The sequence below is a fragment of the Eulemur rufifrons genome, chromosome 30 (genome assembly GCF_041146395.1).
Source record: "Eulemur rufifrons isolate Redbay chromosome 30, OSU_ERuf_1, whole genome shotgun sequence".
Classification (NCBI taxonomy): Eukaryota; Metazoa; Chordata; class Mammalia; order Primates; family Lemuridae; genus Eulemur; species Eulemur rufifrons.
In genome coordinates this window covers 61941226-61965893 of record NC_091012.1, presented here as the reverse complement: position 1 = coordinate 61965893, position 24668 = coordinate 61941226, and the positions used below count along the sequence as shown (strand labels likewise).

Here is a 24668-nt window from a genome sequence, read left to right as displayed (position 1 = left end):
AAAAGATATAACTGTATTACAATAACATTCAACCATATAATGATTACTAATACTGAATGCTCCCAAATCTTGTATGTGCATAACATGCACACACTATTCACACACATACACACTTATTTTCTTACTTCTTCATTTATAAGCATATATTTAATTATTTATAGATATTTCCAATATTTTCACATCTCCTCCTTGTATGTAGAAACACTCTTTCCTGTGAGCAGTTGGAAAGCAAAGACGACCTGCAGCCCAGAGAACAGCGACCAAAATTTGTTTCTAATGATTAACAATAAAAAGCACGCCTTTCTGAGATCCATCCGCTAAAAAAATAGTCCCAGCTCAGGTTTATTTGTAATTGGCTTTGGTGCTCACACCAATGAGAGTGGGACTGGGCCGGGAAGAGTAGTATCGACGGAAGGTGCAAATGAACGAATAGCAAAGCTTCCCGGTTGGACTCATGGTGCTCAGTCAACTGGTCTGGAAGTTTCCCTCCTCCAAATAACTGGGCGTCACTCCCTCGCAGGTTGCTGGTGCAGTCTAAAGCTGTGGCGGAGTGATACTCAAATTCCCCTGTGCTTGTGGGGAGGGGGGCGGTGCGGGGGGAAGAGAGGGAGGAAAGTAGATCTGTAGGACTTGAGTGAGGAAAAAGTTTGCAAGTCTGGACAGAAGGGAAAAGTGCTCCCGAGAGATCGGCTTTGGGGAGGGGAGGGGGGAGTGAAGAATAGCTTTCCCCCCCCCACTCTTAAAAAGCTTCTTTCTCCTCACCCAAGTCGACTGGCACAACTGGGACACTCACTCTTTCTCTCCGGCTCTAGCTCTCTCCCTATAAACCCTCAAGATATGTCAATTGGTCAGAGCCAGCCGGGAATTTCGTGCGGGTGCTGAAGGAGCTGCGGGAGCTGGAGAAGAATGAAACTGCTTGGAGTCAGCCTGGCTGCCGACTTGTTCTTACTGGCCCTGAGTCTTTGGGGGCAGCCTGCAGAGGCTGCGGTAAGTCCTCCTCCCCCTGCCCCCCGCCCATCACTGCACTCTTTACTCTGAAATCACTTTTTTGGGTCCCTTTACCTTCCTTTCTCGTTGGCCTTGGCTAAGGAATTCAAATTTGTTTTCACTTATTTAGAAAGAAACATTATTTACAACGCTGGTAACTCAAGCCTTCTGAAGTCCAAGGGAGAGGTTGAAGTGTTTAAAAATAGGGCTGCTTGCTTCCCTGCAACTAGTTGCTCTGGGTGCAAGAGCAAAGCCTGGGGCGGGGGACGCCTATTAATGGCTCATTAGGCTCTGGTGGGTATTTAAAACTTTTCCTCCCCACTCTCCACCCTCGGGTGTTTGCTTGCCTGCCGGCCAACCTTTTCACTATTTGTACCCAGCCCACGCACTCTTTAAACTTTGTCTATAGTTTAATACTTCGGCTCTTCTAAAATTCAGCTTCCATCAAAGTGTTAACCCCCGCCCCCATGAAGTTCTTCCCTTTTGCTCTTTCCTTAAGCAACATGAACCTACCCCCACTTCAGGTCAGTAAAGCCACTGACCTGCTTTCTCTTTTTGACATCCTTGTTACAAATGCTAAGGTAACATACCAAGAGGAGTTCGTAAAGACTGATGGCCTCAGGCTTCAGGTCTTTTGCGTCTTTTTTTTAAGTTATGGGTTTTTGTTTGTTTACTTCTTAAAAAAAACTCACCAAGGGACCTAAACAAATTGAGAAATTGCCCATCACCCATTTAAAGGAAAATAATTCTCTTTTTCAAAGGAGAATCGGTGTTCCAATTTAAAGGAGAATGAAGGAGGATGTACAAATGAAATGACAGAGCAGAAAGTTCCATTCCATTTTAGGAGTGTAGAATTAAACCCTAATGTATCTCCTAGAAGGGTATCTGGGTAGTCCCACCCACTATCCTACTGGGGATGGGAGGTAGATGTAAAGGAATGAATCGCTTTGTCAGAGAAAATGTTCTCCAGCCTGAAACCCATCATCTTTAACTTCACATAACCTCTAAAAAAAGTGTGTGACAAATTATTTAAATATTGTATTTGAACGATTATAATGGATGGTTTTTATTTTATTTTATTTTATTTTTTATGGATGATTTTTAAAACATTTTAATATGAGATCATGGCCTAGGCCTTCACATGGTTGAGTGATTATCAATTCTTTATAAGCAGATGCTATGTTATAGTTGATCTGGGTCCACTTTTAAGTTAGCTGTCTAGCTTTCCTATAGCACTCAGCATGCTTTCTACGCCCTCTTTCTGCCTTCAGAAAGTGTATACTCAATGTATGAAAACTTTCATGTTACTCTAAGAATAACATGATAGTGAATCTGCTGAAAAACCATGTATAGCAAATATTTTAAATTATGAATGCCATAATTTTCCTCCATCACGGTAGATAAATGATTTAAAATTGCTTTTTTGATGTAGAGCATCTTAATGGGGTAAGGTGTAGCCAGTTAATAGGGCTACAGACCATTGGATAAAGCTACAATTGTGCTGTTGAAAATAGTTCATTTTAGGCCGGGCGCGGTGGCTCACGCCTGTAATCCTAGCACTCTGGGAGGCCGAGGCGGGTGGATTGCTCAAGGTCAGGAGTTCGAGACCAGCCTGAGCGAGACCCCGTCTCTACTAAAAATGGAAAGACATTATATGGACAACTAAAAATCTATATAGAAAAAATTAGCCGGGCATAGTGGCGCATGCCTGTAGTCCCAGCTACTCGGGAGGCTGAGGCAGTAGGATCGCTTAAGCCGAGGAGTCTGAGGTTGCTGTGAGCTAAGCTGACGCCACGGCACTCACTCTAGCCTGGGCAACAAAGTGAGACTCTGTCTCAACAACAAAAAAAAAAAAAAAAAAAAAAAAAAAAGAAAAGAAAATAGTTCATTTTAAAAACATCCTTTTGGTGCCTACTGCTTATGGCATTTGGCCCAGGGGCAAAAATTTTGTGGATGTTTGATTAACTATTTCTTTTTTTTGACACTGCTGTTAATAAATGTGTACCAGATAACAGTTATGCAGCAACACTATGCATCAATTTATATTAAAATGAGATTTCTTTATTATTGACAAAACTTGACATCAAGCTTGTTTTCTTGGATTCCTTAACGACTGAATGTTTATGAAGTAATGAAAGATTTTTCCTTTTACCTCATATATAATTTTTTAAAGAACACTTTACATCCCATTTTCCTATCTTTAGGATATTGTGCCTCTGTTGAAACCAGGGGTTTGTTTTTCCTGCTTCACACATCAGTATTCTAGTTAGATGAATATTTTAATCATCTCAAAAATATGAATGGTATCTGCTCTTCATACTAGTGCTGGGGATATTGGTTAACCTTTTCCAGAGTAAAACTGGATGGTAGTGGGGCTGGTTATTGACTGAAGTAGTCTAATACTGGGGCTTTTATATCAGGAAGAGTGTTGATACTTAAATTGCCTTACTTTTTCATAAATAAATGATTTCATTATCTCTGAAGTCATGCCAAATTGGGATATCAAAAACATGTGGAAGACTTTTTTTTTTAGGTAGAGTGAGTGTTCATTAGGTGGAATAAAGTAACCTCTATGCTAAAAGGTTGGCAACAAGAGAAAAAGACAGCTTTAGGTTGGAAAGGTCATTTCTGGTGATAAAAATAATGTATTTTTTATGTAAAGGTGATTATACCTTTACTGACTCACTGTCAGTATGATATGCACTTAGATTTATGGACATGGATATTATATAGAATTATACTACTACTGTACAAATGTAGCAAGTTGTTTTTGATGTAGTAGTGGATGGATAGGTTTCTCCTAAATTGGAACTATCTCCCTTGTGACCAGTGGCAGAAATTCAAGGGCAGCAGTGTGGTTTGCAGCCATGAAATATTTCTTCCTCTGTGAAGTATCTTGCTCCATAGGAAGAATGTACCATCATTGCCATCATTTATCATTATAGTTTACATTTTCTGAGTGTCTACTATGTGTCAGGCACTGTGCTAATAGAGTAATACACATTAACATATTTAATCTTCACAACAGACTTATGAAGTATATACCATTATTATCCCCACTTTGCAAGTAAAAACCACAAATCATAGCGGTTAAGTAACTTACCAGAAATCACATAGGTATTTGTGGAGATAGAAAATTTGAATCCAGGCAGTTTGACTCCAGATTCTTTGCCCTTAACAACTGTTCTATACTGCCTCCTTTGTATGTGATCTATAGAGATTTATTTGGCATTCAGAGGATTTGGATCTCTGCTACTATTTTTTTGGACACAGAAGGTGAAATGGAAATGATAATACATCTCTTCCTGCTTATGTTAGGAGAAGCAGGATGGTATAATGGAAGGAACTTTGGCCTTAGAATAAAAAGATCAGAGTTTGGTCTCTACATTTATAGAGTGAGATAATTTAAAAGCAGTCTAAAAGCAAGTCTAAAAGCAGGTTGTGTGATTTTATGCAATCACAATACGTAAAAAGTTAGATTTAAAAAACAACTATAATTTGTGTAGATGACTTGTTTTGAAGAAAGATTTGCCTCATGATTCTTTAATTACTCAGTTTCTGCATTAATTTTGAATACACTGAAGTTTTCAGGAACGTATCTATTGTGAAAAAGTGGGGTGTGTATGTATAGTGGCACATTTTGCTTAAAATGCTCAATTCAGTTTTATTGTTTTTACCAATTTACCTAGCCATCATATCTACTTTTATTCACCCAGGTATCTATATGTCTTTAGTATTGTGCATATATGTATATGTCCTGTGACTGTGTAAGAGTTTGTATATTTTTTCCTGGATTTTAATTTGGCTTTTGAAGTCTGTATATGTAAGACCTGAGACACTTTACCTTCAGCTAACCTTGGTAACTTGGTTAAGATGCTGTCTGCTAGGTTTATCCACTGTAAAGTCACTATTTTTTCCCTTTGCAATTTACAAAGTGAGAAGATCTTGTGAGACTATGTAGGACATTATTGTGAGACAGTGTAAATATCCTGTTTCTTTTTCTTGTTTGTTTTTTTTTCTGGCCTCATCCCAGAATAAATAAATATCCTGTTTCTCATCATACTTTTGTCCCCTAATTTTAGCATCTGTTGGTGATTCTGGCCTGAAAAATTTTTATTATGACATTTGCCAAAAGGTGATTTCAATTTTCAACAGTTTTTTCTACGTTTATTAATTGATTGAATTCTACGGTACTAATGAACTTTTCTTTCTCCACTATTTGTTTATGTATTTATTCAGCTGTTTGTTTATAATAGTGTGGACTTAATGAATATTGATTTTATTCTATGGGTTATAATGATTTATAACTATTTTATTACTATTTACTTTGCTGAAATTACCCCAGATTTGGCCAATAGGAGCCCTTTCAAACTGACTCCTGTCTCCTTTCAACATGTCTCCATCACTTTTTGAGTACCCTTTTACTTTTTGTTACCACTAAATGTTCCAGATTCATTTTCTTCTTTCCTTGCCCCAACCCTAGAATTAACCATTTCTCCGAGGAGCTCTGATTCTTTGTATGGGAGAATGGTATTTAGAAACCAAGATCTGGGTGCTTGGCATGCTCATTGCTACTGGGGGTGTCAGTAGGCCCTCTCAGCAAACAGAACTAGGAAATATATGTGTATATACACAGACACATACCCACTTCTCTATCAGTTTCTTACAATCTCTCTTTATATATGTTAAAAACCATGAATTCATAATGATACCTCTGATTCCAGTCCAAGCCCACAGAATAAGCACACATCTTTGACGTAGTGAGATCTCACTGTTTTCTGGTTCTCTCTCCTCGGATGTGTTTTGTGGGCTTTACAGAGGTGTTTTTTTTTTTCTTTTTTCTTTTTTTTTTTTTTGAGACAGAGTCTCATTCTGTTGCCCGGGCTAGAGTGCCATGATGTTAGCCTAGTTCACAGCAACCTCAAACTCCTGGGCTTAAGCAATCCTCCTGCCTCAGCCTCCCGAGTAGCTAGGACTACAGGCATGCGCCACCATGCCCAGCTAATTTTTTCTATATATTTTTAGTTGTCTGGCTAATTTCTTTCTATTTTTAGTAGAGACGTGGTCCTGCTGTTACTCAGGTTGATCTCAAACTCCTGACCTTGAGCGATCCTCCCGCCTCGGCCTCCCAGAGTGCTAGGATTACAGTCATGATCCATCTCACCTGGCCTGTAGAGGTCTTACATAGAGTCTTTAAAAGGTTGGCCTTTGGAGTCAGACCTGGAACCTGACTGATAGATGTGTGACTTTTAGCAAAATAGTAACTTGAGCGTTTATTTCTTCATTGGCAAAAGGGAGGCAGTAGTACCTATCTCACAGATTGTTTTGAGGATAAAATGAGAAAAGTTATTTAAAACATTTAGAATAATACTTCACACATATTAAATGCTCAGTAAATTTCATATTTAATTATTGTCATTATAAACAATTTATTGACTTACCATTTCTTACTGCATTAACTCTCATATTCTCCGCCTTATTTTCAAAGCCTGTCATGATCTTTGCCCTTATCCAGACTTATTTTTCAGTACATTTTGTGATATACTCCCTCCATTCTAGCTTAGGTGAGCTTTCCTGCAGTCCCTTGAGCACTACATACGTATTTTGGCCCTCCGTCTTGGTTAGAATTCTATGGATCCAAGTCTTTGCACAATTCCAGCATAATATTTACATTCATTCAATAGATATTTATGTAGTAATTCCTGAGTACTCAAGAATTTTATTTATATTGTTCTATTTCTACCCTCATGGAGGTGTGCTGCATACAAAATAATTTTGTGCTAGAAACTATGACTAAAACTGAATAAGACAAGGTTCCTGCCTTCATAGAACTTACATGCTAGTGAGAATAGGTAAATTTTCCTTTGGAGCTTTTATTTATTATCATATCAAGTGCTGATTGTACCCTTCTTTGATCATTTGTAATATTTAGTCTCTCCTAGTTTAGTATCTACGTGTATTTGGTCTTACAAGCATTTTGTTTCATGGGATTTTTATCTGTTCTCCCTATTCGATTATAGACTTTTTGGAGTCAATAACTGTGTATTTATTTATTCATTTAAAGAATTTCCATGTTGATTTTGTCTGGTAACAAAAGTAATACATGCTTAATGTCAGAAACCTGAATAATATAGAAAATTATTAAGAGGAAAATAAATTGAAGTGTTTCTTTCTTTTGAGTAAGATATATATGTATTAATAACATTCTATACTGAAGATTAATCAAATCATTGTAACTATTCATTAAGACTTGTATAGAAAGATGATGAAATTCTGTTAAGCTTCCCTAAATTTTGTCTATTCAAAGCATCCTAAACAACTACACTTTGGAAAATTGACTTCCATTCTTTCAAATCTGTGCTTCCCGGTGGCTGTTCTTATACTCTGTGCTTGAATAAACTTTGAAAATAGAAAATAAAGAAGAAAATAAAAATCTGTCTGTTGTTCTACCAGCAGCCCAGAAATAATCCCTATCATTGTTTTGATGGTTTTCCTTCCTATGTATCTAACTTGTTTTTAAAAATAGTTTAGTTAGGCCAGGCATGGTGGTTCATGCCTGTAATCCTAGCACTTTGTGAAGCCGGGGGTTCGCTTGAGGCCAGGAGTTTGAAACCAACCTGGGCAACATAGCAAGACCTCGTCTCTACAAAAAATAAAAAAAATTAGCCAAGTGTAGTGGCCCGAACCTGTAGTCGTAGCTACTCAGGAGGCTAAGGCATGAGGATTGCTTGAGCACAGGAGTTCAAGGTTGCAGAGAGCTGTGATCACGTCACTGTACTCCAGCCTGGGTGACACAGAGAGACCCTGTCTCTAGAAAATAAACACACAAATAAATAGGTTAAAAGGAAAAAAATAATTTTGGGTCATTCTATATACAGTTAAAAAAAAAAAAGAAAAAAGAGATAGGATCTCACTTTGTTGCCCAGGCTAGAGTGCAGTGGCATGATGATAGTTTACTGTAAACTCAAAATCCTTGGCTGAAACAGTCCTCTTGCCACTGCCTCCTGAGCATTGTGGACTACAGGTGTGCACCACAGGTGTGCACCACGATGCCAGGCTAATTTTTTTTATTATTTTTTGTGGAGACAGGGTCTTGCTATGTTGCCCAGGCTGGTCTTGTGATCCTCCCACCTTGGCCACCTAAAGTGCTGGGATTACAGGCATGAACTGCTGTGCCTGGCCCATATATGCAGTTTTATATTTAGATATTTGTTCACTTATCAAGCATTTTCCTATGTTATTAAAATTCTTAGTTTTAAAACATTATTTTTAAATGATTACATGCAATTTTTATTTATATATATCAAAATTTATTTACCTGTTCACTTTTCTAGAATATATTTTAAAATTTCAAGATATTTTTAGTTATTGTAGGAAGTGCTACTATGGACATTTCTTATTTCATATTTTTTTATTATTTTATAGCTAGTGCCTCTTTCCTAGGGAATTAGTGGATTAAAGGCTATCAGTATTTTTTTAAGTCTTTGATACATACAGTAGACCCTGATATTTAGAAAGGCTATATCAACAAATACATTCTGATAAATTTTTTTAGTGGTTACTATGTGGCACCCTGTTAGGTAGATAATACTATTTCCATTTCTATATACAAGGAATTTGAGGCCTACAGGGATTAAATAACTTGCCCAACGTCATGCAGGTAATACACAATTGGGCCTCAATCATGAACCAAAGCTCTAAAACCTTCTCATGAGATTTTTCTCAGTCCCTATTTCATACATGTATAATAATAGAGAAAACTAAAGTCATGGTGAAAAGTTGAATAAGTCCCACTGCCCATTCTTTAACCCCTTCCTGTGACTGGTCACTTGACTTGTTTCTAAAGATAGACTCATCACTGGCCCATCCTTTAGTACTCTTTACCATAACTGCCTGGACCATTATCCTCAAGGGCCTAAATTTTAATTTTGTGAACACATGCATTCTCCTACTTTTCTACCCTGGACAGAAGATGGAGCCTGCCCTCCAGGAATGCCTCGTCTATAGACCTCTTCCTAGCTATAACAAGAGTATAACATACTCTAAATACACTGACATTCCATCTCCCCCAGGGGTTTTGTGAATGCATCTAAAATGGGAGTACCTTCTGCCCTCCTTCCCCAGCCCCCTCACTAGCCCCTGCACTGTAGCTGCCTATCAGGTTTACACTTAAATGGCTGTGTCTTTCCCTAGTACTACTGTACCTCGCTTTCATCTCTCTTAGTGATACTCCAGAAACCTCCCCTAATTGCTAATTTGTTTTTCCCACTTTGGGGTGATAATACCACAGCCCCTATCTTCTCTTTTTAGAAAATTAAACTTGTAAATACATATGGAATGAGATGTCCCCCATCCATTTGTACCACTCCCAATTTGAACCACTCCCACCTTACCTTCTCCCAACATTTGTCAATAGTTAAATGATTTTATTTTCTCTTTGCCAGACTTGTAACTTGTGCAATTCAGATGTATTTATCTGAAAAATCATAAACTGTTATGCATTATGGCTTTTCCAGGTGGCATTTGAATAACTGAACTTTAAGCTTCTGAATGATAGTGATCTGTTCTTGCCAAATTACTTTCCAAAATGGTTTTACCAATTATATTCCTATCAGTAGTGTATAAGAGTGCCTGTGAGACAGTCTTAATTTTTTTTTTCCCTGTCTACTGCAGAGACTATGGAATTGATGCTCAGTTGATTGCCAGTTGGTTGGCTGATTTGGTTCTATCCTCTAATGATTTTCTTTTTAAAATGCAGTCATTCTATCATCTCATCCCCTTCTGACAATAGAAACCACTGAATAGAAGTAATTTTTGTGAAAATATATTCTTTCAAATTAACGTTATAAATGAACCACCTAGCCACTTAGCTAAATCTTTATTATAAGATTTGTTTTTAGTAGCAGTAATTCTTGAGAATTTTTGGAGAGACATCTTTAGTGTGGTATCTGACACATAGGCTCCTTTCATTTTAACAAAACAGATTCTCATTTTATGCATCAATGGTTGAATTTATTTACCTTCATAATCTGTCCAGGTCCAACTGCCCTTTGTTCCTTTAGTAGCTTCTGCTGGCTTTTAACCAAAAGGGTAGTCTGTGATGGTACTTGCTACCCTGTTGAAATGGGAACCTCAAGTACCTTGTTATAGAAACAGGCTTTTGATAAATTAAAATTTTAGCTTATTTTTATTTTACCAAATCTGATGTAAATGTCAGGTTTACTTATTAACTTGTAGAGAAAATTAAGTCTCATTTATAAGCAAGTGTTAGTCTGGTTAATGAAATTGTGTTTTGGACAGTGAGTAATAAAATAGGACTCCAAGAAATTCTGTTAAAGAATTTTTAATCATCTTGTAATTCAATCAAATAATACTCTTCCTATATGTAGGAGAACTGGTTGATTTCCTTCCAAAACTTCTCATAGTATGTATGACATTAATTGAGTATTGAAGGATATCTGGAACTTTGGTGGGGGGGAAAGTGGTATTAAGAGTGCAAAACCACTGAAAAATTATTTAGTGTATTCTATATTTACAAGTCCCCCAGGACCTTGCTAAAGGAGGAGAGATCCTTCTTTGCATAATCTCACAATCTAATTGATGTGGTAAAATGTTTCTATATGTAGAAGATAGGCATGATAGTGCCTGTTTATATCACATAGGTTATTTTCTCTTGCACATGCTAGAAAATACTAATTCAACTGTCTTAAAAAAGAAAATTTTGGGCTCACATAACAAGAAGTTTGGAGGTATATTGTCTCCAAAGTTAACAAATTCAACCAAACAATGACACCATTAAGGACCCAAGTTCTTTCCATATATGTATTCTGCCATACTCTGCCTACCAATCTGGTCTCTCAGATTAGTCCTCTTCATACTCTCAAGATGGCTGCTGCAGTTCCAGGAATTGCATGAAGACACCACAATATCCAGTAGAAAAAGAGTATGACCTTTTTATGTGTATCCCTTTTTATCAGCAATGAAAACTTTCTCAAGAGTCCCACATCTCCACCCTGAAAACATCTCTAATGTATCATTGATTAGAATTGTGTTATATGTTCATGCCTACACCAGTACATTGGCAAGTGGAATAGGATGATACAGGTAGAGTTAGACAAGTCACAGTCACCTGCATAACTTCTCCCTGCCAAAACACAGTGTTGCCTGGAAAAGTTGAAGAGTGGAAAAAATCTGAATAAAATCAAGATTTTTTTTTTTTCTTTTAGAAAGAAAGAAACAGTTCCTGCTTCATGACCTCATGAGTTTTTCCTCAGGATCAGCTGATATAAAAGATTTGTAATAGGCCAGGCACGGTGGCTCACGCCTGTAATCCTAGCACTCTGGGAGGTAGAGGCGGGTGGATTGTTTGAGCTCAGGAGTTCGAGACCAGCCTGAGCAAGAGCGAGACCCCGTCTCTACTAAAAATAGAAAGAAATTATCTGGCCAACTAAAAATATATATAGAAAAAATTAGCCGGGCATGTTGGCACATGCCTGTAGTCCCAGCTACTCAGGAGGCTGAGGCAGGAGGATTGCTTGAGCCCAGTAATTTGAGGTTGCTGTGAGCTAGGCTGATGTCACGGCACTCTAGCCCAGGCAACTGAGTGAGACTCTGTCTCAAAAAAAGAAAAAAAAAAGATTTGTAATAAATTTGTGTATTTGTTAAATTTAAGATATGTTACTTATATAGGGAAACTAATGTTTTGTAGAGTTGTACAAATGAAAGATGTTGACTATATAATTATAGACGTTTTAGAGCTAGAGAGACTTTAGGTTAGTTATTCTCAAAGTGTGATCTGTGGACCCCTGGGGTTCCTGAGATCCTATCAGAGAGAACATGAGGATTATTTTAACAGTAATATTGTCTTATTCTGTTTGGGCTGCTATAACAAAATACCTTAGGCTGTGCAGCATAAACAACAGAAATTTATGTCTCATAGTTCTGGAAGCTGGGAAGCCTAAGCTCAATGCAGATTCAGTGTCTGGTAAGGGTCTGCTATCTGGTTCATAGATGGTGCCTTCTTGCTGTGTCCTCACAGTGGAAGGGCAAAGGATCTCTCTTGGGCCTCTTTTACAAGGACACTAATACCATTCACAAGGGCTCCAACCCTATGACATAATAATCTCCCAAAGGCCCTACCCCCTATGCTATCACCTTGCAGATTAGGATTTTAAGACAATATGAATTTGGTGTCTGTGGGGGGGGGGTACAAATATTCAGATAGTAGCAAATATGAAGATATTTTGCCTTTTTTCACTGTGTTGATATTTGCACTGATGGTGGGTAAAGCTACTAGTGCAGTGTACCAAATTGTCCTAGTAGTTGTATTCTTCTTACTCTCGGGTGGGAGGAAGCCAATTTTACTTAAGAATGTCCTCAATGTGGCATTAATTTTATCAAATCTTAACCCTTGATTGCACACCTTTTTAACATTATGTATGACAAAATAGGAAGTATACACAAAGCATTTCCATATGCTGAAATAAGAGTTGTTTCTAGAAAAAGCACTTGTGCAATTTGTTTGAGTTGTGGGCTGAACTAGCTGATTTTTGCATGGAACACATTTTTCCTTGAAAGAACAACTGAGACAAACTGTGGTTTTTTAGACTTGGGTATTTGGCAGGCGTTTTCTTGAAAATAAGTGAAGTGAACCTATCACTTCAAGGAAAACTACTGGCACTATTTGTGGCCAATGAAAAATTTTAGCTTTTCAAATGAGAAATAGAATTTTGGAAAACTTGAATCTGCCACTGTGAGTGTAACAGCTTCCCAAATCTTAGACTTTTCTAAGGCAGTTAGTAATTACATTGATATGCATTTTATATTATATAATAAAATGTGCTTATATTTGGAAGCTCTGCATATCTCAGTGAACTAATATTTTCCAAATGATTAATGCATAATGCTACAAAATCATTTATAGGGAAAAGATCCATTCAAAGGGCAAAGTAGATCAATGAGTTTTAATATAATTGAATACAAAAATTTAGTTGATAAAGTTTCAAATTCTACATTGCAACTAACTTTAAAGAGTCTACCACTTTTAGAGCTTTTGCATAGTATCAAAGAAGAATATACACAATTGTCTAAAAAGGATACTAGAACACCCACTTTTTCAACTATATAACTGCACAAAGTCAGATTTTTTCATGTATTTTAGCCAAAGCAGTGTGTTGTAACAGAATGAATGCAGAAGCAGATATGAGGATCCAGCTGTCGTCTATCAAAACAGACAAAGATTTCTGCCAAAAATGTAAAATAATCTCTTCTTGCATTATTTTTTGTTTTGGAAAATATAATTACTTTCCATAAAAATATGTATGTTATTAATAATAATGGGTTTATTATCATTTGAAAATGAATAAATATTTTGAATGTAACTCAGTTTTAAGTTTTATATGATATATGTTGATAGATATAACCCACTTATTGGGGTCCTCAATAATTTTTAGGAGAGTAAAATGGTCCTAAGACCAAAAAGTTTGAAAACCACTGCACTACAGAGACCAACTCCATCATTTTACAGGAAAGTGAAGTGAGTAATGAGAGATGTAGCTAGTTAGTTGCAGAGGCAGAGATGGAAGCCGTCTTCTCTGAATGTGACTCTAGTTCTCTTTCCAGTATACCTCATTGGTTGAGGGAATGGTAAACTGGTGATGTAACTGTATCCTGATAGATACAGTTACAGTACCAAACAGAAGAGAGAAATACTATATTTTATTTATCCGGTCATCTTCAATCTAATTTCCAAGTCAGAAACATTCTCACTATGCAAATCATGGCAGAAGAGACTAATGATAGTGAGCTAAAGTTACAGTTATTTTATGTACTAAATTGGAAAATCCATGAAATCAGGATCCTTATCTTACATATCTTTGTATTCACCAAAGTGTATAGGATAGTTTTTGTATATAGTTAGTTCTCAGTAGTTAGTTGTTGAATGGATGTTGAATTTTGGAGAAGAATAGATTTATTTGGATAGCACCAAATGGCAAGACATAGAATTAATGGGTTAAGTTACAGGAACTCTGGATGGCAAGAATTTTCTAACAATTAATTGTGTTAATTGCTACTTAGTAATGGAAGTATCTCATTAGTAATAGTAATATTCCTTTACTAAAAGTGTTCAAATAGAGGATGGATGCTCCTTTGTCTATTAACATACTAATGAGGTCTCTTTGAATTCTAGGATTCTACTGTTCTGGTTGTTAGAAGGCAAATCCTTTCTTTTTGAGCTGAAATCTGCCCCTGTGATTTAAAAGCAACTTCACGTTATAACTGACATACAATAAAGTGCATATATTTCAAATGTACAGTTTGAGTTGTGACATATGTATATACCTGGGAAACCATCACAACATTCAAGATAATGAACATATAAATTACTCCAAAAGATTTTCATGACTCTTTGTAATCCTTCCCTTCCAACCCACATACCTCATCCCCAAGTAACCACTGATCTGCTTTCTGTACAGTAGTTTAATTTTCTAGAGTTTTGTATAAATGAAACCATATGGTGGTTTCACACTTTCTTTATTCTGGCTTCTTTCACTCAGCATAATTATTTTGAGATTCATCCACGTTGTGGTATTTATCTGTAGTTATTTTCTTGCTCAGTAGAATTCCATTGTAGGGATATACTACACTTTGTTGACGGGCATTTAGGTTGTTTCCAGTTTGTGGCTATTAAAGTGAAGCTGCTATGGACATTTTTTTTGCATTTAAAAAATATTTTATTCAGGTATAATTTACATAAAATGATATGCACTGATCTTTGGTAAACAGCTGAATTATTTTTAACAGTTGTACACACTTTGGCAACCACCAACCAAGATATAAAACATTTCCATTATCCTAGAAAGCTCCCTTATGCCCTTTCCCTTTCAGTGACTTTTGTGTCTTTGTCTAAAAAATTGTAAATCCCAAGATTATGAAGATATTATCATATGTCTTCTTCTAGAATATTTATAGTTTCAGATTTTTTTTTATTTCAATAGATTAGGGTGTAGGTACAAGTGGTTTTTTTGTTGTTGTTGTTACATGGATGAATTGTATAGTGGTGAAGTCAGGGCTTGTAGTGTATTTAGGTCCACTTGTTCTTATATAAATACCCAATTGTTCCAGGACTGTATATTGAAGAGAAAAATCTCTTTTTTTCATTGGATTGCCTTGATGACTTTATTGAAAATCAATTGAATGTATATGTACAAGGTCTAGGTTGGAACTCATTAGTCTGTCCTATGGAGCTGTTTGTCTATCCTTAGGCCAATATCACACTGTCTTAATTACTTTGAGCTTACTTTGGTAGCATGAGTCATTCAAACTTCTTCAAGATTGTCTTAGCTATTGATTGTATTGGCTATTTATTCCATATAAATTTTAGATTCATCTTGTCAATTTCTACTAAAAAACCTTCTGAGATTTCGACAGGGATTTTAATGATTCTATAGATCGATTTAGGAACTATTAAAATTTTAAAATTATTGTTTTTTTCAATCCATGAACACTGTACATCTCTCCATTAATTTAGGTATTCTTTAATGACCTTCATCATAGAGGTCATGTATATCAGTAGTTACGTTTCTTCCTATGCATATGATTATTTCTACTCTAAAAGGTGAAAGATTTATACAATCTGAAGAGAAACCAGAGTATGATCATTTCTATTCTAAATGGTATCATTTTTAAAATGTTATTTTTAGTTACTTGTTGCTAGGTAAGACATGCAATTCATTTTTATATTTATCTTTTTATTCTAAAATACTACTAATTTTTTTATTTTCTTATGGTATGACTTACATACTGTAAAATTCACCCATTTTATGTAGCATTCTGTGATTTTTGACAGAATTATACAGTAGTGTAAGTGTAGGCTCTGATCAAGATATAGAACAGCATTGCTAAATTTATTCCTTAGTTATAGTAGTTATGTCAGTTTCTTTGAATTTTCCATGTATACAATCATATCATCTGCAAATAAAGAGAGTTATACTTTTTAATTTCCAGTCCCTATGTCTTTGTACTGGCTGCTTTATTGCACTGGCTACAGGACCTCCAGTATAAATTTAATAGAAGTGGTAAGTGATGACATCCATTTTTTGCTCTATATCTTTTGAGGAGATATTCAGTATTTTGCCATTATGGCAGCTGTATGTTTTCTGTAGTTATATTTTACAGATTGAGGTGGTTCTTTTTCATTCCTATTTGCTGAAAATTTTAAATAATGAATGTTAAATTTCATCAAAAATAATTTGCATCTGTTTAAACAATCATATTGTCAGAAGCTCAGCTGAGCTGCTAGATGTCTGAGTAGCTGATTAAGACAACAAGCCAAAATCACAGTAACAGTCAAGCCTTTAATCACTTTCTGTGATTATATAAACAAGAAGCTAAACCAGAGAAAGTGCTGAGGACTTTCCCCACTTCCAGTTACATTTTTTCCCCATGGCAGGGTAGATCATCACAGTCCTGGGGGTCTGGGTCTTTGCACTGACCAGGGAGCCCCAAACAAAAGGCTCCAGCAGTTTTATGGACCCAGGGACTTGAGGGAGGAAGAAGGAGAAGAATAGGAGTGGAAAAGTACCCAGTACTGAGTCAGAGTGGAAAAAAAGTGTCTTCAAGGTTTTCTCCCACTTCCTCTGCTATGACATTTGTGAACAAGTCTTTGTGTACACATATGCTTTCATTTTTCTTGGGTAAATATCAAGGAATGGAATTGCTGGGTTGTATCCTAAGTCTATTTTTAACTTTACAAGAAACTGCCAAATTGTTTTTCAAAGTGGTTGTACCATTGTACATTCCATCAATGTATGAAAGTTGTAGTTATTCCTCTTCCTCACCTGTATTTGATAGTCAGTCTTTTACATTTTAGCTATTTTGATGTTTTGATATTGATATGTCATTGTAGTTTTCTTGTAGTCACCTTTTTATTTATATTCAGTGAAATTTACTATCTTAGGTGCACTGTTCTATGAGTTTTGATAAAAGCTTACAATCTTGTAACCACTGCCATAATCAAGATTTAGAGAAGTTCCATTACCTCAAAATGTTTCCTTATGTTGCTCTTTGTAATTAACCCCTCCATCTACACACAGTTCCTAGTAATCACTCATCTATTTCCTGTATCTATAATTTTACCTTTTTCATAGATGCCATGTAGATTGAATCATCCAGTATGTAACCTTTTTAATATAGTTTTTTCTCTTAGCATAATACATTTGAGATCCATCCATGTTGTGTGCATCAGTACAGACATTTCTTCTTTGTTTTCTTATGATCAAGTGGTACGAGCTCTTTATGCATTCTGAATACAATATCTTCATTTGATACATACATGTCATGTGGGTATGTTATCTCATTTGGTGACTTACCTTTTTGTTTCCTTAACTATAATTTTCAGAGAATAAAAATTTAATTCTGACACAGTTCAGTTTATCTTTTTTTATGGTATGGCTTTCTGTGTTCTTTATAAGAAATCTTTGACTACCCCAAGGATACCAAGATTTTCTTCCATATTTGCTTCTAAAAGTTTTTTATAGTTTTAGCTTTTCATCCATTTAGTTATTTAGTGTGTGGCATTTGGTAAGAGTACTGGTTCAAACTTTTTTCCATATGTTTAGATCTAGCACCATTTATTGATAAAACTACCCCTTCCCCTTGGAATAGTCTTCCCCAAGGGATGAATTACCTTGATACCTTTATTGTGTGGGTCTATTTTGGATGCTTATCTGTTCCATCGATCTATATGTCTATCCTTATGCCAATACCACAATGTCTTCATTACTGTAGTTTTATGATAGGGCTGAAATCAGGTTGTACAAGTCCTCCAAATTTGTTTTTCTTTTTAAAATTTTTGGGTCTCTTCTTCCTCCTCTTCTCTTTGAATTTCTATTTAAATTTTACAGTCAGCTTGTCAATTTGTACAAATAAACCTCCCAGGATTTTGAATGAGATTATGTTTAATCTATAGGTCATTTTGGGAATATTGATGTCTTACCAGTATTCAGTGTTCTGATAAATGAACATGGTATATCTTTCCATTTAATAAGATCTTAGATTTCTCTCAGCAATATTTTGTGCTTGTGGTGTATAGATCTTATATGTATGTTAGTAAATTTATCCCTAAGCATTCATGTATTTTAATAGTGTTATAAATGGTATTGTATTTTATTTTCTATTTTCAATTGTTTATTGTTAGTGTGTAGAAATACAATTGATTTTTCTCTATCGACCTGTACACTGTAATCTTGCTACATTATTTCTAGTAGCTCTTTTATGGATTCTTTGGAATTAACTACCTACGTGATTATGTTTTCTGTGAATTAAAATAGATTTACATCTTCCTTTCTAGTTTGCATACTCCTTTTTTTCCTTATCTTATTATATTAATTAGGCCTTAAGGAGAACGTATAATGTAAGTGTTGAGTCCATAGTCCTCTGCTGCCTTTTCCAATGTTTGAAAAAAATTTGCTTCACATATTTTGTACAGTTTGCTAGTTGTTTATAGAAAAGGGGCAAGTCCAGTAGCAATTATTCCAACATAGTCTGCATTTAGTTTTTTGATATTTATAAATAACAATGCTGTGAACATTTTTGAACATGTCTTTGCATTTCAGATTATTTCCTTTTAACAGACTTCTAAAACTAGATATTGTCATCTATAACATATATTTATATCTATCTGCTTCTATAGTTAAACCTATAGTGTGAATTCCTCAAGAGCAGTGATCATATTTCATACTTCATATTTCATACTTCTATGCCTTACATCTTCTAGTAGATAGCCTTTCGTTAGATTAATGGACAGTAAAGTTTTTATGATTAATTTTCTCATACCCAGAATATCCCTTTAATTATAGGATAGCAATATTTCTGATCTTGCCTGCAAAGTTTAAAGGAAAACTGGGATCATTGCCATAGTTTTTATTTCCTATTACTTTATTTAACTGTTTTCTTTTTCTTTGTTAAAGTTGAAGGAAACAAGAAATGAAGCTATATGTAGGTCTCAGCTTTGGCCACTGATAAAAAATATTTTAGAAAAAACAGTTTGATTTATTTTGATATGAGGATGACTCTTTTCCTAACTTAACTTCGTTTTGACTTAACTGTGTAGGCCAATGCTTGAACCTGACCCTGTGGGAAATGGCCTTATATGTTTTGAGTTCATTTGAGTTAATTTAGTTTCAGGAAGCCTTCTGAAATATGAAACATTTATTTAAGCTTTAGTATCCCTTCTGAGTAGTTTTCTTAACTGGCTATAAAGAAGCCAATTTGCCCTACCTCTAAGTTCATGTTACTTTTCATTACTTTGTTTCAAAATAAAAGGGTCAATTCCTTTTACATTGTGATTTTAAAAATTAAGCTATAAATTTTTGTCAGATGTGGGTATGTTAAAGTTTTTAACAGTGGCAAAATTAATCCCCCTAACTTATGGATTTCTTCATTCCCCACTCTCTCTGCCCCCTAAATATACTTGATACATGTTGGAAGAAGAGAAATAATAGCTTTTTTTCATCCAGTTGTTATGGTCACCTGAGTTCCTGGGTCTTTAATATTTAAAAATATTTTTTATTTAGAGTGAATGTACTCGAGTTATAGGAATTTGCTTAACAGTGAATAAATTCATTCTTAGCACTAACTTTTCTCAATTCTATTTGCCTGCTTATATTTTACAGTCTATTTAGGCATTTCATTTTTCTCCACAGTTGGAGTAAAGACTTTTTTATTATAGCACAAGCTTATTAGACCTTATCATAGCCTCCATGCCTTCATTTGCATATACTATATAATGGAAAAACAACACAGACAAATGTTATAAAATAACAGGTGAGATCAAACTGAAAAAGGTCACCTTTCTTAGAGGCTGAACAAGATGTTCATCTTCAGGGACTTGGATTTTGTTTTCTTGACTAATTTGACTGCCACTTTTGAATTTTTGCAGATTGACAACCTTTATATGAAAAACATGGGCATATAAACTATCTGTTTCCTAGTAGATTTTCATACTCATATTCTCATTTTTTTTCTGCACACCATGATGCCCAGATAAGGAAAGGGAGGCATCCTTTTTCCTGAGATGGTTAAATTGTTATAATTTGAAATTGGTAATATACTAAAAAACAAAGGTGGGTTCAAATCAGGTTTTTCTGATTTTCATGAGATATTATAAAGATTATATTATGTAGTATTTGTTTTAAAATCAGGTTCCATTTTAATTTGGGACAACTGAAAATAGAGGTAAGAGGAATTAAATTATTTCAGATTATAATCTCTTAGTTTTGTTTACATGTCTACTTTTTCATTTGTATTCTTACTTTATGGTACTTAAAAATTCCGTAAAGATTTTTAGTGGGCTTAAACATTGATAGAATGGGAAAGTATTATAAAAGACAAGTAGACATAAGTTCTCATTAAATCACAATTAATGGAAATATGTACTCATACAAACACTAACTTTGTTCTTTTGGGGTAGAATACTCTGGAGCCTAATGTTTCATCTCTTTTCCTTACCATTGTCCTTAAAATCCAGCGTCAGCCTAAACATGAGTTTTTAAAATATTAACATAAAACTTCTCTATGACAAATGTTCATTCAAAATTAAAGGGAGAAAAAGATTTAGAGTATAATATATACTAATATAAAATACTGCTGGTGATATTATGGGTCATTTATCTTGTATGAATTTTCTTAGTTGTCCACAGTAAATGTCTATTACTTTTACAATAAAAATGTTTTATAAATATTGAATATTAGTTTAAGGTTGTATATTTCAACATTTTTGGATTTAAACAATTTAACAACATATTTTACAGTTAGTTGTTTTTATGACATCATTGTATTAAAGGAAAAGAAGACTAGATGAATTAATAAAAACCTAAAACAGGGTTTTATTATTTTAATAAATATTTCAGGTAAATTTTAGACTTTACTTACCTTTCTTAAAGTAGAACTTCAGTAGTTTTTTTTCCAAGTAAAAATTCCAGAGACTGCCGGAATAAACCTAATGCCAGTAATAATTCTGTCATTGAATACAATGAAGAGGAGTCATTTTGAATTTGTATGTACTCATTTTCATATAAAGTGTAACATGTATTACCCTTCTCTTTCCCCCCACCGAGTGACAAACAGCTTCCACTTTCCATTTACCAACACTAAGAAGAAGAATTTTAAGAAGGCTTTTCCACTTATATTTGGGGTAAAATGTGTAATATATGTATGAAACCTGTGATTTTATTTTAAGGTCTTGTTAATGTATCAAAAATCTTTAGATAAATTGACACAGAGTTGCTATAAAATACAAATTCCTTCCTGGTAAAAAAGGAAGAACTTTAAACCTTTAAATTTTAATCTAATGTTTCTACTTGAATTAGGAATATTAAAGATTTTTAAAATATATAGTAACTCTAATAAATACTTCAAGAAAGTGTCTTAGCATTTAATTACTTATAAGTACTATAATTTATTCCAAAGCCTTAATAAAATCAAATTTTTATTAGTTTATACTGTTTCTCAATATTAGTTGAAAATATTGGGTCATATTACCTCTTATTCGTCCAATCTCCTGCCTAGCGTGTAACTCTCCTGAGGAAGAAAATTATGTCAACCTCAGTAAGTATTTGAGAATTGACTCCATAGCCAAGGTGGAGGAGAGGGTGTTGTGGGAGGGAGATATGCTTATAGGGTTTGTATTGCTGAGAGGATGTAGATTTTCTGATTCTGTATGGAAGATGGTATAGATGAATGCAGTCGGGAGAAATGAGAGTGACAACCTATTAGCTATGTGATGCCCTTCCTCTTTTGGGATTCCGCACATCTCTTAGTCATTTCTTTGTTAGGTAGTCAAAATGTAACGGGGGAGGACATTTGGCTTCACATTATTGCCTTAGCATAATACTCTATCACAGCAAATTATCAGGAAGAGCAGATTTTGGAAGTTAGACTAGACTTTATTACTGGGATAAAGAGAATGCCAGAGAGTTTATCCTCGGCACCAAAAGATGAATAATTGGAAAGATGGAGTGCTTTAGAATTTTGGTGTTATTTGACAATAGGTAGGACAGATCCTTTCTTTTTATGGCAGTACAAAGCCCCTGTAATAGCTATCTCTATAGTTACTATGGCACCATACCGTAACGGTTTAGATTAGAGCATGGGCATTGATGTCAGGCTTGATTTATGTTGAGACTCTTCCACCTACTAATTAGTGTAATATTGTTATCCTAATGTGTCTTAATTCCTGGCATAGAGTGTTTAATATATGATAACTGTAATTTTCCACAGGATTTTTAGTGTTCTCTTCCAATATAATTTAGTTCAATCTTAGGCTTAGTAATGTGTTTTCCTTTCTGATCTGCTTTCTTCATCTCTTGAGTTTTACCACAGAAGGGAAAGATGTCTTAGAAACACTTTTTTAGTTTATTTCCAGAGGTATTGGCTAGACATCATGTCAGTTATACGCATATACCAATGTTTGATAAATTAAAAGCAGATATAATCCTTAGAATAGCATTATCTGATTAGAGATGAAATGGTCCCAAGAGAGACAGGAAAATGGGGAAGTGGGAGTAGTTGTAAAGAGAAAATTAAAACTATAGTGTAAACAAAGAAAGCAGGTTTATCTGTAGCTGTAGGGAAGAGCTGTTACAACTATTTTGCCCATTTTGATTTCCTAGGAAACATTTTAAGATTTTTAATGAAATTATTAAACTATTTATTGGGTTGAATTAAATATTTGAATAATTGCAGTATAGATATGTATGCATGTATATTAACTGCATGTTTGTCATACCATTACTAATTTCAGGGTTCCTTCTCACCCAAAGGAAATTTAAATAAATACTTAGAATATTTCAGTAAATACAGCATACCATTTAGCAAATTTAAGGGAACAAGTGAATAACTTAGCTATTCCAACAATGTTTTGCCTCCGCATTCCTTGGCGCAAACAGAGACCTCAGTGAAGCGTCCCTCATGGGAGTTGCCTGGGGAAATCTTACTGAAGAAGTCCAGGTCCCAATTCAGGTTCCCCTCCCTTCTATTCTTTTAAAAATCAACTTTATTGAGGTATAGTTTACGTACAATAAAATGTACATTTTAAGTGTACAATTTAATAAGTTTTGACAAATGTGTACACCCATGATATTGAACAATTTTATCACCCCAAAAAGTTTTCTGGTTTTCCTTCCTGGTAAATCTGACTCTATCCCTGTACCCTGGAAGCCACTGATCTGTTCTCTGTCACTATGAATATTTGCATACAAGTCATCTTGTACATATAATTTTCATTTCTCTTAGGTGAATGCAAAAGAATAGAATTGCTGGGCCATGTAAGTGTCATGTATTTAACCTTCCAAGAAACTACTGAAATATTTGCCAAAGTATTTGTACTATGTAATCCCACAGCGGTGTATAGGATCGTTTTAATTACAGCCATCGTAGTGGTGTGAAATGGTATCTCATTGCTGTTTCAATTTGCATTTTCCTGATGTTCAGTGTATTTTGTGTGATTATTGGCCATTCAGATACCTTCTTTTGGGAATTGTCTTCTCAAATCTTTGCCTATTTTTTAAAAAGTTGGATTGCTTTTCTTCTTATAATTGTAAGAATTCTTTATATATTCTGATTGCAAATTCTTACACACACAAATACAGAGTTTTTCCCCATTATGTGGGTTGTATTTTCTTTTTATTAACAGTAATTAGTAATTAAACAGAAATTAAAATAATTAGCTGAATTTCTAAATTTTTTTTTTTTTTGAGACAGAGTCTCACTCTGTTGCCCGGGCTAGGGTGAGTGCCGTGGCAGTCAGCCTAGCTCACAGCAACCTCAAACTCCTGGGCTTAAGCGATCCTCCTGCCTCAGCCTCCCGAGTAGCTAGGACTACAGGCATGCGCCACCATGCCCGGCTAATTTTTTTTCTCTATATAGTTTTAGTTGGCCAGATAATTCCTTTCTATTTTTACTAGAGATGGGGGTCTCGCTCTTGCTCAGGCTGGTCTCAAATTCCTGACCTTGAGCGATCCACCCGCCTCAGCCTCCCAGAGTGCTAGGATTACAGGTGTGAGCCACTGCACCCGGCTGAATTTCTAAATTTTAATGAAGTCCAGTTTATCCTTTTTTCTTTTATCTTTATTACTTTTAGCATCATGTATAAGAATCCTTTACACTAAAATTTTAAATGTTGCCTGTTTTCTTCTAGATGTTTGATACTTTTAGCTTTCCATACATTTATAGTTATTTTGTGTGCAGTGTGAGATAAGGGTCCTGTTTTATTTTTTTTAATTTATTGAGATGAAATTCACATAATATGAAATTAACCATTTAAAAGTAAACAATTCAGTGGCATTTAGTGCATTCACCATATTATGCGACCACCACTTCTAATTCCAAACATTTTTATTGCTCCAAAATAAAATCTAGTACCCAAGTAGTTTCTCCCCATTCTACCCTCCCCTGTCACCTAGGAACCACCAACCTGCATTCTGTCTGAATAGATTTACCTATTCTAGATATTTCATATAAATGTAATTGTATATTATGTGACCTTTTGTGTCTGACTTCTTTCACTTAACATAATGTTTTTTGTTTTTTGTTTTTTTTTTGTTGAGACAGAGTCTCACTTTGTTGCCCAGGCTAGAGTGAGTGCCATGGCGTCAGCTTAGCTCACAGCAACCTCAGACTCC

General features: G+C 35.0%; 1 protein-coding gene across 2 annotated transcripts in view; it reads left to right on the top strand.

Annotated features, from left to right (window-relative positions):
- Nucleotides 1-617: 617 nt before the first annotated feature.
- COL4A5 (collagen type IV alpha 5 chain) overlaps nt 618-24668 on the top strand; it is a 229544-nt gene continuing 205493 nt past the window's right edge. For both annotated transcript variants that reach the window (XM_069464364.1, XM_069464363.1), the window contains exon 1: nt 618-987. In XM_069464364.1, the coding sequence (XP_069320465.1) occupies nt 907-987 (81 nt within the window). In that variant the 5' untranslated portion in view covers nt 618-906. The remainder of the gene's footprint in view (nt 988-24668) is intronic.